This window comes from Aptenodytes patagonicus, chromosome 16 (assembly GCF_965638725.1).
Source record: "Aptenodytes patagonicus chromosome 16, bAptPat1.pri.cur, whole genome shotgun sequence".
In the NCBI taxonomy this organism is placed as follows: domain Eukaryota; kingdom Metazoa; phylum Chordata; class Aves; order Sphenisciformes; family Spheniscidae; genus Aptenodytes; species Aptenodytes patagonicus.
The window spans coordinates 4,511,894-4,522,924 of record NC_134964.1 but is presented as its reverse complement, the minus strand read 5'-3'; the positions used below and the strand labels follow the sequence as shown (position 1 = coordinate 4,522,924).

Here is an 11,031-nt window from a genome sequence, read left to right as displayed (position 1 = left end):
GAGAGGAGCCGGTGTGTGCGGGGAGAGCCCATGTGTGTGTGTGTGAGGGAAGCCGATGTGTGTGAGAGGAGCCAGTGCGTGTGTGTGTGTGTGTGTGTGTGTGTGAGGGAAACCGATGTGTGTGAGAGGAGCCGGCGTGTGTGGGGAGAGCCCGTGTGTGTGTGTGTGTGTGTGTGTGAGGGAAGCCGATGTGTGTGAGAGGAGCCGGCGTGTGTGGGGAGAGCCCGTGTGTGTGTGTGTGTGTGTGTGTGTGTGAGGGAAGCCGACGCGTGTGAGAGGAGCCAGTGCGTGTGTGTGTGTGTGAGGGAAGCCGATGTGTGTGAGAAGAGCCGGTGTGTGCGGGGAGAGCCCGCGTGTGTGTGTCTGTGTGTGTGTGTGTGAGGGAAGCCGGTGTGTGTGGGGAGAGCCCGTGTGTGTGTGTGTCTGTGTGTGTGTGTGTGAGGGAAGCCGGTGTGTGTGGGGAGAGCCCGTGTGTGTGTGTGTGTCTGTGTGTGTGTGTGTCTGTGTGTGTGTGTGTGTGTGTCTGTGTGTGTGTGTGTGTGTGAGGGAAGCCGACGCGTGTGAGAGCAGCCGGTGAGTGCGCGTGTGAGGGGCGGGGGCCGCTGACGAGAGGTGGCAGGTGCTGACGCCCCCCCCTCAGCGGTGCGCGAGCTCCCCCCGGCGGGGGGCGGCCCCGCGCCGGGCCTGCCCCGCCCCGCCCCGCCCCGCCCGCGGCCGGGGGCTCGCTCACCCCGCGGGCGGAGCAGCCGGCGTGGGCCTGGGGCCGGGATCCTCCTCCCGCTCCCTACGCGCCGCTCCGACGTCAGGCGCGGGAGCGGGAGGCAGCGCCCAGCGCCGCCGTTGCCAGAGACTCGGCGGCCGCCGGACGGGGCGGACGTCGGGGCGGCGACTCCCGGCGCGGCCCGGCTCCCGGTAGGGGGGTGGAGAGGAGGGCGCTATGGCCGACGTGTTCCCGGGCTCCGAGCCCGGCGCGGCTCCGGACGCGGCGCGGCGCTTCGCTCGCAAGGGGGCCCTGAGGCAGAAGAACGTGCACGAGGTGAAGGAGCACAAATTCATCGCGCGCTTCTTCAAGCAGCCCACCTTCTGCAGCCACTGCACCGACTTCATCTGGTGAGAGACCCCGGGAGCGCCTTTCCCCCCCTCGCACCCACCGGCGGCCCCCCACCTCCGCCCGGGCCCGCTCAGCTGTAGGGGATTCCCCCCTCCGAGGGCAGCCCCCGCCGCCGCGCCCGGGCTCCGGTGAGCGGCCGTCCATCCCCTCCCACCCGCCGGTTCCCCGGTGCCGCCGTTCCCGCGGGTGGCTGCCCCCCGGCCTCTTCCCCCCAGGGTCGGGCAGGTGAGCCCCGCTGGGGCAGAGCCGTGTCGCCTCGCTGCCCCCGGCTCTGTCGCATCCTCCCCCAGGGAGGGGGGGCTGTTTGCGGCCGCCGGTGCTCCGAGGGGCCCCAGCCTGAGTCTGGGCGCACCCCGGTCTCGGTGCGGGGGGAACCCCTGAACTTGCCGGCGCTCGGGGGGCAGCGCTGGCCGACGCCGCAGAGATCAGCTGGGGCCGAAGACCCGCGCTGGGGACATCGCTTCCCAAATCATCCGGATTTGTATTTCCTCACCTCTCGTCCCGTCCCCCCCGCCCTCCCCGACCCGGATTCTGCTTGGCTTGGCTGACTTCACCCGCGAAGCCCCCTTCTCTGTGCCCGCCTTCCCGTAGCGGAGGGGAGCTCAGCCGGCGCTACAGCTGCTGCGGGAGGAACGGAGGGTTTTCTGTTTCAGGCTGTGGGTGTTGCTGTGTGGCACAACTTCTGTAGCCCTGCCTGTAACTTTGTGATCGGTGCCTGCTTTATTTCCTCCTGCTGCAGAGGGAGGGCAGGGAGATTGGGAACGCACAGTGACACTGCTGCTACATTACGTGTTTAGGAAAGGGAGGGTTTTTTTAAGAGAAGGGTTCCTGCTGCCGAGAGGGGAGGAAGAGAGGAAAACTTCCTACCGACAGCCCCATTACGAAGCTGTTAGGGAAAAAATATACCTATCAGTTCCTGCCATGCCCTCTTCTGGGCAGGATTGCAGGCCGAGCCACTCGGCTCTCTCTGCATCTACCGGGTTCGGCGCTGCCCGACACCCTTGGCTCCCCTTAGCCGAGCAGTGCGAGTGGGCGTGCGGAGTCTGCTGGCTCATGCCCTGTGCCCTCAGCGAGGTGGGGCAACCCTTGCCTTTAGGTGAATGTTTTGTACGTTCAGGGAGCGTGCGACATAAACAACTTCCTCTCCTTTACCTGAGATGTGGCTTAGCTTCAGCCTTGCTCTGCTGCTGAAGTTTCCACTGCAGGTTTTGTTGCTGAAAATGAGAGCTGTGATTTATGTTAGCCGAAGTTGTAAAAAGTCTAGAGGGGTCTGCACCCAGCTGGCTCTGTGTCTGTGGCAGGTGTCTTGCTCTTTTCCCATGTGTTTATGCGTCTGGGCACAGACCTTTGCCTTCCTTCTTGAGTTTTCCTCGGTTTGCATGCTGAAGAAAAGACTCTGGTTGCTCCAGAAACGATTGAAATACATTTGCAGAGTAAGGAAGGAGGAAAACTGAGATGGGTAGTTTGCAGAAGAAACAAGGAGAAACAAGTCAACTTTTCAAGAGTTTGGGGGGTTTTTTAATTGTATTTTCCTATTTGAAATAAATTTGCACAGTTTGTTGTAAAAGTGAGAGACCTTCAGAAACTGGTTCAAAGTTCATCTAAACCAGAATGAATTGGGAGGTGTGAAAGAATGCTGCAGGGTTATTGTCAGGATGCGTTTGTGCAGATAACTAGCACAATTAAAAACCAAAGTAGAATACTGTCATGAGAGAAGGCACCTGGTGGCAGGATGGATGTGAAAGTGAAAGGGTATCCTGTAGCTGACGGGTGGCAAGGGTAGCTGTGCTCTTTTGTCTTTTCTTGCTAGTGAGTCTAAGGAAGCTCTTAACATTCATCAAATGAGCATGTGAGAACTCGAAAACTTTTCATTTCCTCCTTTGAAGATGGGCAACTCTTGAATAAGCATCGTACCCCCTAAAAAGTGCTTCATCTATTTCCAACGTGACATGTGCCAGTTAACATATGCTTTAAGGTATAAAGAATAGTAAATACTACTTTTCAATGAACTACGCAAATAGATTTGTTTTCTTAGATTATGTTTGACCAGGTAATGTTTACTGAAATAGTTTAGTGCCTCCTTATCTTCTTAAAAAACTTTCACCTATCTGCTTTGTTTCTCAAGTGTTGATATTTTTTTTTAAGACCTATTACTTAAAATACATTGTAACTGATCGGGGAGTGGAGTGGATTGCAGCTGGTTAGTGTATGAATTCAGCTGGAACACTGAAGAATGGCTCTGCTTTTAGAGTAGATAATACAGGAATGTTCTCTACAAATAAGTCTGTTTAAAAGGATGAAAAATTATCTAAAGTCTGTTTCATGTTCTCAGTCCTGCTGTCAGCTTTCCTGCAATTGCATCTGCACACTTCCAGTACGTGCTCTTTACTTCTGTGAAGACAAGAGATAGCAGCAGCAGAATGAGAGCGTAGCATAGTCACATGTGCTGCCGAGTAAACAAACAATTTCATATTTCTTCTGTTTTTCTCAGTTTAGGCCCACTTATAATGATAACAGGTAGAGAGTGTTGCGTAGAAATTTACGGACATGCTTGAAGCTGTGTAATTTCAGTTTCCACCTGAAGTGACAGTGTACTAAAGGTTTTGTCCGTTCTCTAAACAAATAAATAAAAAAGGGGGAAAACTGTTGATATAATATTTTAAAAAACATTTCCACAAACTTCATAATTAACCTTCATGTTGTTAATTGCATACAGCCTACTGGCTGCCTTCTACAGTTCATGGCTTTGGTTCATTTGTCTTTTAGCGTAAGCAGCTCCAGCTCTCCAAATGAAAAACATTCTGCAAAGAGGGAAAATGCAGGGAAATGTTTATAGGGAGGATACTCAAAACATTTATTTTTGTGGAAAGAGAATGTTGAATGTTTAAAGATAAACAGATAAATAAAACCAACAACAGTGCAATTTTCCAGAGGTATAATATCTGTCGGAACTCTGGATACCACGTACGATGCTTGCGTGTCACTGTATTCATTGGTAAAGTAGTACACGCACATTTGTATTTTGTTACGGAAATGAAGCAAGGAAGCTGGAAGAATAATCAGTATGAAACCAATGGGCCTGTCTTCTCGTTTATATTGAAACAAGCAAAACCTTTAACCTGCCTCCTTTCCATACAACAAACAACTGGAATCTAGCTGAGGCGCATAACAGCATTGGCATGCAATCCTAAAATTTGGATGAAAAACTAAGTCTGGTTTATTTTGTATGCCTTTGCTAGAACTTGGAATATTTTACATTGCTGTTAAGTATACATGTGACATTAAATGAGTTGAAATATTATGCAGTAATCACAGATGATGATAATTGTAGATCCAAAATAGCTTGTAAAATAATAATAATAAAAAAATTGTTGCCAGAAGCTGAAATTACATAGTTGGTGACAGCTATTGTTCTCTGCTTTCAAATGGGTGGGCTGTTCTGTGTTGTATATTTTAAAATCTGTTGCTGTCTTAGCAAAATCTGAAGTAATTTAATATGAAGCTATTTTTATATTGTTGTAGATCATTGAGAAGAAATTGTAACTAAACATATTAAGACAGTTTTTTTTTCTTTTTTATGCAGGGGATTTGGGAAACAAGGATTTCAGTGCCAAGGTAAGCCACAAAAGCTTTGTTGGCTAGCGCACATTGTTGCATCTTACTCTGAAGGCAGCCAAAACTTGCCTGCAGCAAGAAGGAAGCAAGCCTGGAAAAACTAAGCAAGCATCTCTGCCTATGTAAATTCTAAAGGAAGACAATTATTCAGTTAAATAACTATTGATGTTTATATCATATACATTGAACAATCAAGTAATTGTTCATACTGTAATAACACAAAAAGTGTTGGGTTTTTTTTAAATCTCGTCACAGTAAATGTCATATAATCTGCATGTAGTGCAGCTTCTAACTTTTCATGAAAATAATCCGTGCAATTTAGCTTTTGCAGAGACCATTTTTCACATCAGAAGCTCTTGTCTGTGTGGGCGTTCTGGAAAATGGATTCACTTTTTAGTCATATGGCTTCTTTTCATAACCCAAACTCCCTGTTTTTAACTTTCATATGCTGTATGTTTAGGAGGACCTTTGGTTTGAACTACATTTTAGGACAGGCAGCTTTTTTCTGTCTTATGCAATACTCAATTACAAAAAAATCCACCCCTACAAAATCGCCGATTTAATAAATTCTGCTAACCTTGAGAAATTGAAAGCTGCTGTAGTGCAAGATAACTATATATGTGAAAGTCAGAGCATGATATGCTGTATTCTCATGTTCTATATTTTTGCGAAACCCTTATCATTATTTAGCATTTAATCATAAAGTAACCACACCCAACTATTGTTATTTTTTCCTATGTCATATGTTTACCTAATTAGGATGAGGCTTTTTGTTGTCCCTTCCTCTTCCCCCACCTTCTTCCCTATCGTTTCACCTGCAGATGTACATTGTGTACTCATTAGCTAGCCTTTTGGTTGTTTCTTTCATTACATTTTTTAATGGTTATTTGCTAATGCTTTAGAGCATATTTGACTATCCTGAATGTTGCTTTTACTTAGTAGTTGGCGAAATTATGGATTCTGTGGTATTTTTGTGAAAGTTGATGTTAGTTGGTACTTCTAGAAATTAAACCTCTGAGAAACTGAATGTAAAAGAATGATGCCTTTTAAAGATTTTGCAAGAAATATTTTTCTTTCTGCAAGTAGAAACTTGCAGACACACACAAAGAGTGAAAAAGTTGCATGCCTTATTAAGGTAAGCGTGCAACCGTGGTTTTACTATGAATCTTGTATACAAATTCCTCATGTCCCAACATGTTAGTACTAGATTCTGTAGATGTCCCCCAGTTTTTTGCTACTCATCGCATCCAGAGCGGTGCTATAGATCAATCTGTAGTCCTCAGTCGGTAGTGGAATGGCATTTCCTGAATCCCATTCAGGATAGCTCAGCGGTTCCTAGTTAAGGAATTATTTAGATGTTCATTAGAGATTTCCATTGGTATACAGAAAATAATTGGGGCTGCATTTAAATTATACAGTTATCTATCTTAAGCTTTGCAGTTTGTACGGTGTTGACTTTCTCCTGCCTTTCAGTCAGGCAGCTAGTGGTTCAAATTGGCCGCGATCCACTGATCTGAGCCACAGATCCGATTTGGCATGGCAGTTCATTTCCAGTATTTTATGTTCTGTGGCCAGAATTCCTTCTACCATCTTAATTCTAGTTAGCTAGGAATAGTTTTGGCTGATGAGGACTAATCTTTATAAAGCCAGCTAACAATTTGAATTCAGTCTCAACTTCCTTCCAAATGCCATGCATGAACACAACCAAGAGTAAAAGCAGTTGATTTATTTTTAAAGGCTTCAGAAGTGATACTTCTCAGGAATCTAAGTATGTTCAAACCTGACTTTTGTATGCATCAGAGCAAGATTCTGCAGTTTTTCTTTGATGGAGACTGTTATATTCAGTGTTCTTGTCTGTATTCTTATACAGTCAAAATCTCTAAGAATTATTCAAATTTTAGGTAGTTTGTAGCAAGTTATTGTTGGTACACTGATAGGTTTAAGTAGTGGGGGTTTTTTGCTATCATTCATTAAATTTGCTTGTAATAAAAATCAGAGAGTTCATACTCTTGGGATAATAGTCTTGAAAAACAAAACTTCCATGATAAAGTGAAGCAGCTGAATCGAATTTTTTCTGTTCATCTTTCTGAAGCTTCCATCTAAAAGGTCACCAGCTAAAGCTGGAAAGGCAAATTAGTGATCAAAATTAGTGAGAACATGAAGAATTAAAAAAAAAAAGTGTGAAACTAGAAGGTGGGTTGCAAAAAACCCCCTAGTTTCTTTAATTAGGTGACTACCTTTAGAGAAAAGAATGACAAATGAAGAATAAAATGGAAATTTCAGTATGACATGAAGGAAAGGAAAGAATATTACAGTGGCAGCTCCTAGTATAACGATAGTTCTTGGTCCGTCAGAGTTTCCATTATAAGAAACTGTCTTAGCTCTGTTTTCGAGAGTGTTGTAAAATCTCCTGCTAGACAGAAACTTGATGTCAGGCAGGTTTCAGAGTTGGGTGGTTTTATTATTTCCAAAGTTGTTTTAAATTCCTCTGGCCTTTGATACCAAAGGGAAGAGGAAAGGTCCATAATAGTAATGCATCAAACTCAAATGATGCTTCTACTCTAAGAAACTGCAATTATTCTATGAATATTTGTGTTAGTAATTCTTTAGTTAAACGAAAGTCCTGACTTAGTGTTCATGCAGTATCAAACATTGCAGCTAACACAGTACGCTTTTATATATTTTTAAAACTTCCTTTAAAAAGTGTCACACAAACTGCAGTTCTAGTTTTATTTTTACGAGATGCCCTCAAAAGAAAGGATTTTTATTTTATGTTTAAATTTAAATTTTATTTAAATTAAAACTTAATGCTATACTGTAATGATCTTTTTTTTTTTTTTGACCATTAATACCTTTTTTCGTTGGGCTTGCTTTGAGCCTTGGAACATGTTTTCAATTGTATGTAATCATTTTTGTTTTCTGATTTCGATGCCTATGTTTCTGCTGTAGTGTTCAGCTTCAGAATTACGTAAAAACATTTAAATGAGTTCTTCGGAACTGAAGAGAAATGTTTTCATTTATTTCATAAAAAAGCTTTGCAAAATTCTTTTTTTTTCCCCTCCTTATTTTTATGGGATCCCTATGAATTTCCAAAAGACGACAAATTCAATTTTGGTATGGCTTTTAATGCCCTTCATGCGGCAGAGGTTCAGGGCGCAAATGCTTAGCGAGAGACAGTCCACATCCTAAGTAGTTTGTCTTAATGCGTGTATTCTAATGTGGCTAGCTACTGTATACACTAGCAAATAGATATTCAAAATGGCTACTTAGGTTTACAACTATGAGTTGAGATATGTTATTTTATGGAGAGGCTGCAGAATTCTGTTGCGTTATCGGAAATAAGTTTTTCGGAGAGAGGGTTCAGGGTCAAGAAGTATCAGTGGAAGAAGTTTGGGCCAGGCTTTGGTAATGTCTGAATTTGAAAATGAGCTTGAAAGAGTTCAGCTTGATTAACTTTCTCCTAAGGAACATATTTTTGCTGCCTCCCGTTATTAGGAAGGGTTTGCTGTTTGATATTTGTGTTTTAGAATAGTTTGTGTTTGTATAAATCAACACTAAAATATTGTGGTTTTGAAACAGGAGTTCTTACTCTGGTTTTTTTGCTGTTTTCTATTGACTGTCTTTGTGGTAGTGAAAACATGATGGTAAGATTATTTAAGGGAGTTACGGCTTTGTTTTCTTTTCTTACATTGTCAAGCAGGACAGCAAGCTGTCTGTAGTGCTGAAAGCTTTTCTCTGATGTGCACCTGGAAATACTGCAAGAGGAATGTGAAAATGAAATAATTTAAAACACTTTTCAATCTGCCACAGTATGAAAGTTCCTCTTTTAAGAAAGCAGACTTTAAATTAAGCAAGCTTTTAAGTTAAATTTTGGCTTCATCATTGTTTTGATACTAACTGTTACACTCTGAGTATAACCTACAGTTGTTTCTTTCTGTTTGATTTGTAACAAAAGTTTTTCTGGTGAACAGAGCACAACAAATAGTGATTCACTAAGATGTGAAGAATGTATGTTGAGGAATGTGTATTTATGTATGTTTAGAGGTTGTTTTAAGTTCAGCACTGAAGGCTCAGCAAGTTCCTCGAGGTGAAAATATTTTTAGTTACAGTAATATAAATGCGATCAACTCATGCTCCTGATTAAGGGCCTGTTGTTAATTCTCTCCCAAATGGTCAAAATTTGCAGTTATTAACTGCAAGTTTTCCCTCTTTTATGTGGTTTCTGCAGGGTCTACTGAAGTGCAATATTCTGCTATAGTTAGCTTTGAAATACATTTGGATTAAGGATAATAACTAGCTAAGGAAGAGTTTTGTGTTTGTTTTCTAATTTACATAAATAAAAATTAGAGAAATCAAAGCCCATTATTATGTCCAGCTAATCTGTGCAACTATTGCTTTCCCCACTTTTTTTTTCTTACCTTCCCTCAATTTATTTTCAGACTATTTTTTTCTGAATGTTGAATTTATCTCAAGTCGACGTGGTAAGCTTTTTGGCATAGCTTGTGTCATGCTAGGTATGCTCCCTAACACTGCTGGTTCTGGGTAGTTAGACATCTATAGTAACTACTTCACTAAAAATGGAAATGGCTGGATTTTATTCTTTTTTACTGTCCTTGCAAATATCATATTGGCACATTAAACCAGCACTTCATTTCCTCTGCATTGTTTTATCTTTTATCCACTCGTTCTTGACCTCTCTTCTACAATGAAAAGACCAAAGAACCTACTGATGCCACCTTCTTTTTAAATCAAGTATTTTCATTAAAAATGTTGTATTGAAGGTCTCTGTAGAGATGGTTGAGAAACTAATTTTTAATGCTATATCTGTGATCGGAAGATTTGAACCAATGAAACCTCTGAACACCTGTGACCTGGTTGACATGTACAGTTTTTATTAATCCTCAGTTCTAACATGTTTAGAGACGAAGCAGCACAATTAATTCTTTCTTGTGTATGGATCGAGGCTCAGTTCTTGGCTTTCCATCCTGATAGTTGTGTTTCCCCTACCGACAGTTTCTTGTTCATCTTACTATCTTCATTTTCCTTTGTAACTGAAAAAAAACTAGTAAAGAAAAACGTGTTACATTGCTGTGTTGCTTCTCATAACAAGTATTTGCTGTCTTCCTTACTTGGAAATGTTATTGCCAAAGGGTCGATAAGATACAAAGTAAGTTCCCCTTTCTATGCCAGAACTGCTTCTCTAGTATCGTTATCATTTTTGTGGTAAGGTCGGATATTACAGACCACAGTTTGAACAATGTGTGTGGTTTTTCTTTGTGCTCTTTATATTACTTATTAGTTATGTGCTGCAGTTTACATTAACTAATGTTTCTATAAACCTGAGACTGAGAAGTGAATTCCATGGAAGTCACTAAGAGTCTGTGACTGTTGATGCTTTCTATGTAACTTAACGGTCAGCATGAAATCTTCTGAAATGGAAACTTAGTATAGAAATACTTAAAGCAGCTGACTCGTTAACATATTTTCATGCATATAACTTGGAGGTAGCTGTTGAAAAATGGAACCCCCAGAGCAAAACCCAAACACATACACCCCCCTCCTGCCCCCCAACAACAACAAAAAAAGAACAAAACAAAAAAACCACCCGGGAGCATAAATTGTATCTGCACACAGACAGTTTCCATGATTCCTCTAGCCAGCTTTCTCCTTTCCGTGGGCCTTTTGCCCTCAGCCTAATCTGTGGACTGTGTATCTGTGGACTCCTTCCCAAAGGACAGTAATTTTAATGATCTGCAGATAACCTTACCATACAGATTATAAGCATGCAGATAGGATGCTTGTTGTGTCTTGTCAGCTTTTATTTATTTATTCTTCCCCTCCTTCGACTGTCCCTTTCCTTCCCTTTGCAACATACGTCCCATATTATGAGGAAATATAGTCCTGTTGATTGCCTGATACCAGTGTAAGTTGAGATTCAATTCACTAAATATACGATCCACTCGACACAGAACATGACAGTAAATTAGAGAAATATGCCGTTATACTTCTGTTTCTCTAGAAAATTTCCTTGGTGATATTGTACGCATCAAAGCTGGAACATAATGAAATCTTACTTTGCAGCAATTTTTTTTTCATGTATTACATTTCAAGGGCAAAACCATCTTCACCTTTCCCACGCTTCTAACATGTTAAGTTTTGTTTTGTTTACTTGAATCAGTTAGATATCCCATCAGTGTGTTCCAGTTAAAAGAAACTGACTGTTCCAGTGCCCTGGATGTAATTCTGTGAAGCTCTTCAGCTTCTAATTAAACATGCGGGAGTGATAGCTCATTCCAAGTTGACAG

The 11,031-nt window shown here is 42.4% G+C and overlaps 1 protein-coding gene across 3 annotated transcripts in view; it reads left to right on the top strand.

Moving 5' to 3' along the window:
- Positions 1-867: 867 nt before the first annotated feature.
- The window catches only part of PRKCA (protein kinase C alpha), a 165,065-nt gene continuing 154,901 nt past the window's right edge, over positions 868-11,031 (top strand). For all 3 annotated transcript variants that reach the window (XR_012996643.1, XM_076353975.1, XM_076353974.1), the window contains exons 1-2: positions 868-1,110; positions 4,695-4,726. Coding sequence is in view for 2 of the 3 variants with exons in the window: in XM_076353975.1 (XP_076210090.1) it covers positions 938-1,110; positions 4,695-4,726 (205 nt within the window). In the remaining variant the exon portion in view is untranslated. The remainder of the gene's footprint in view (positions 1,111-4,694; positions 4,727-11,031) is intronic.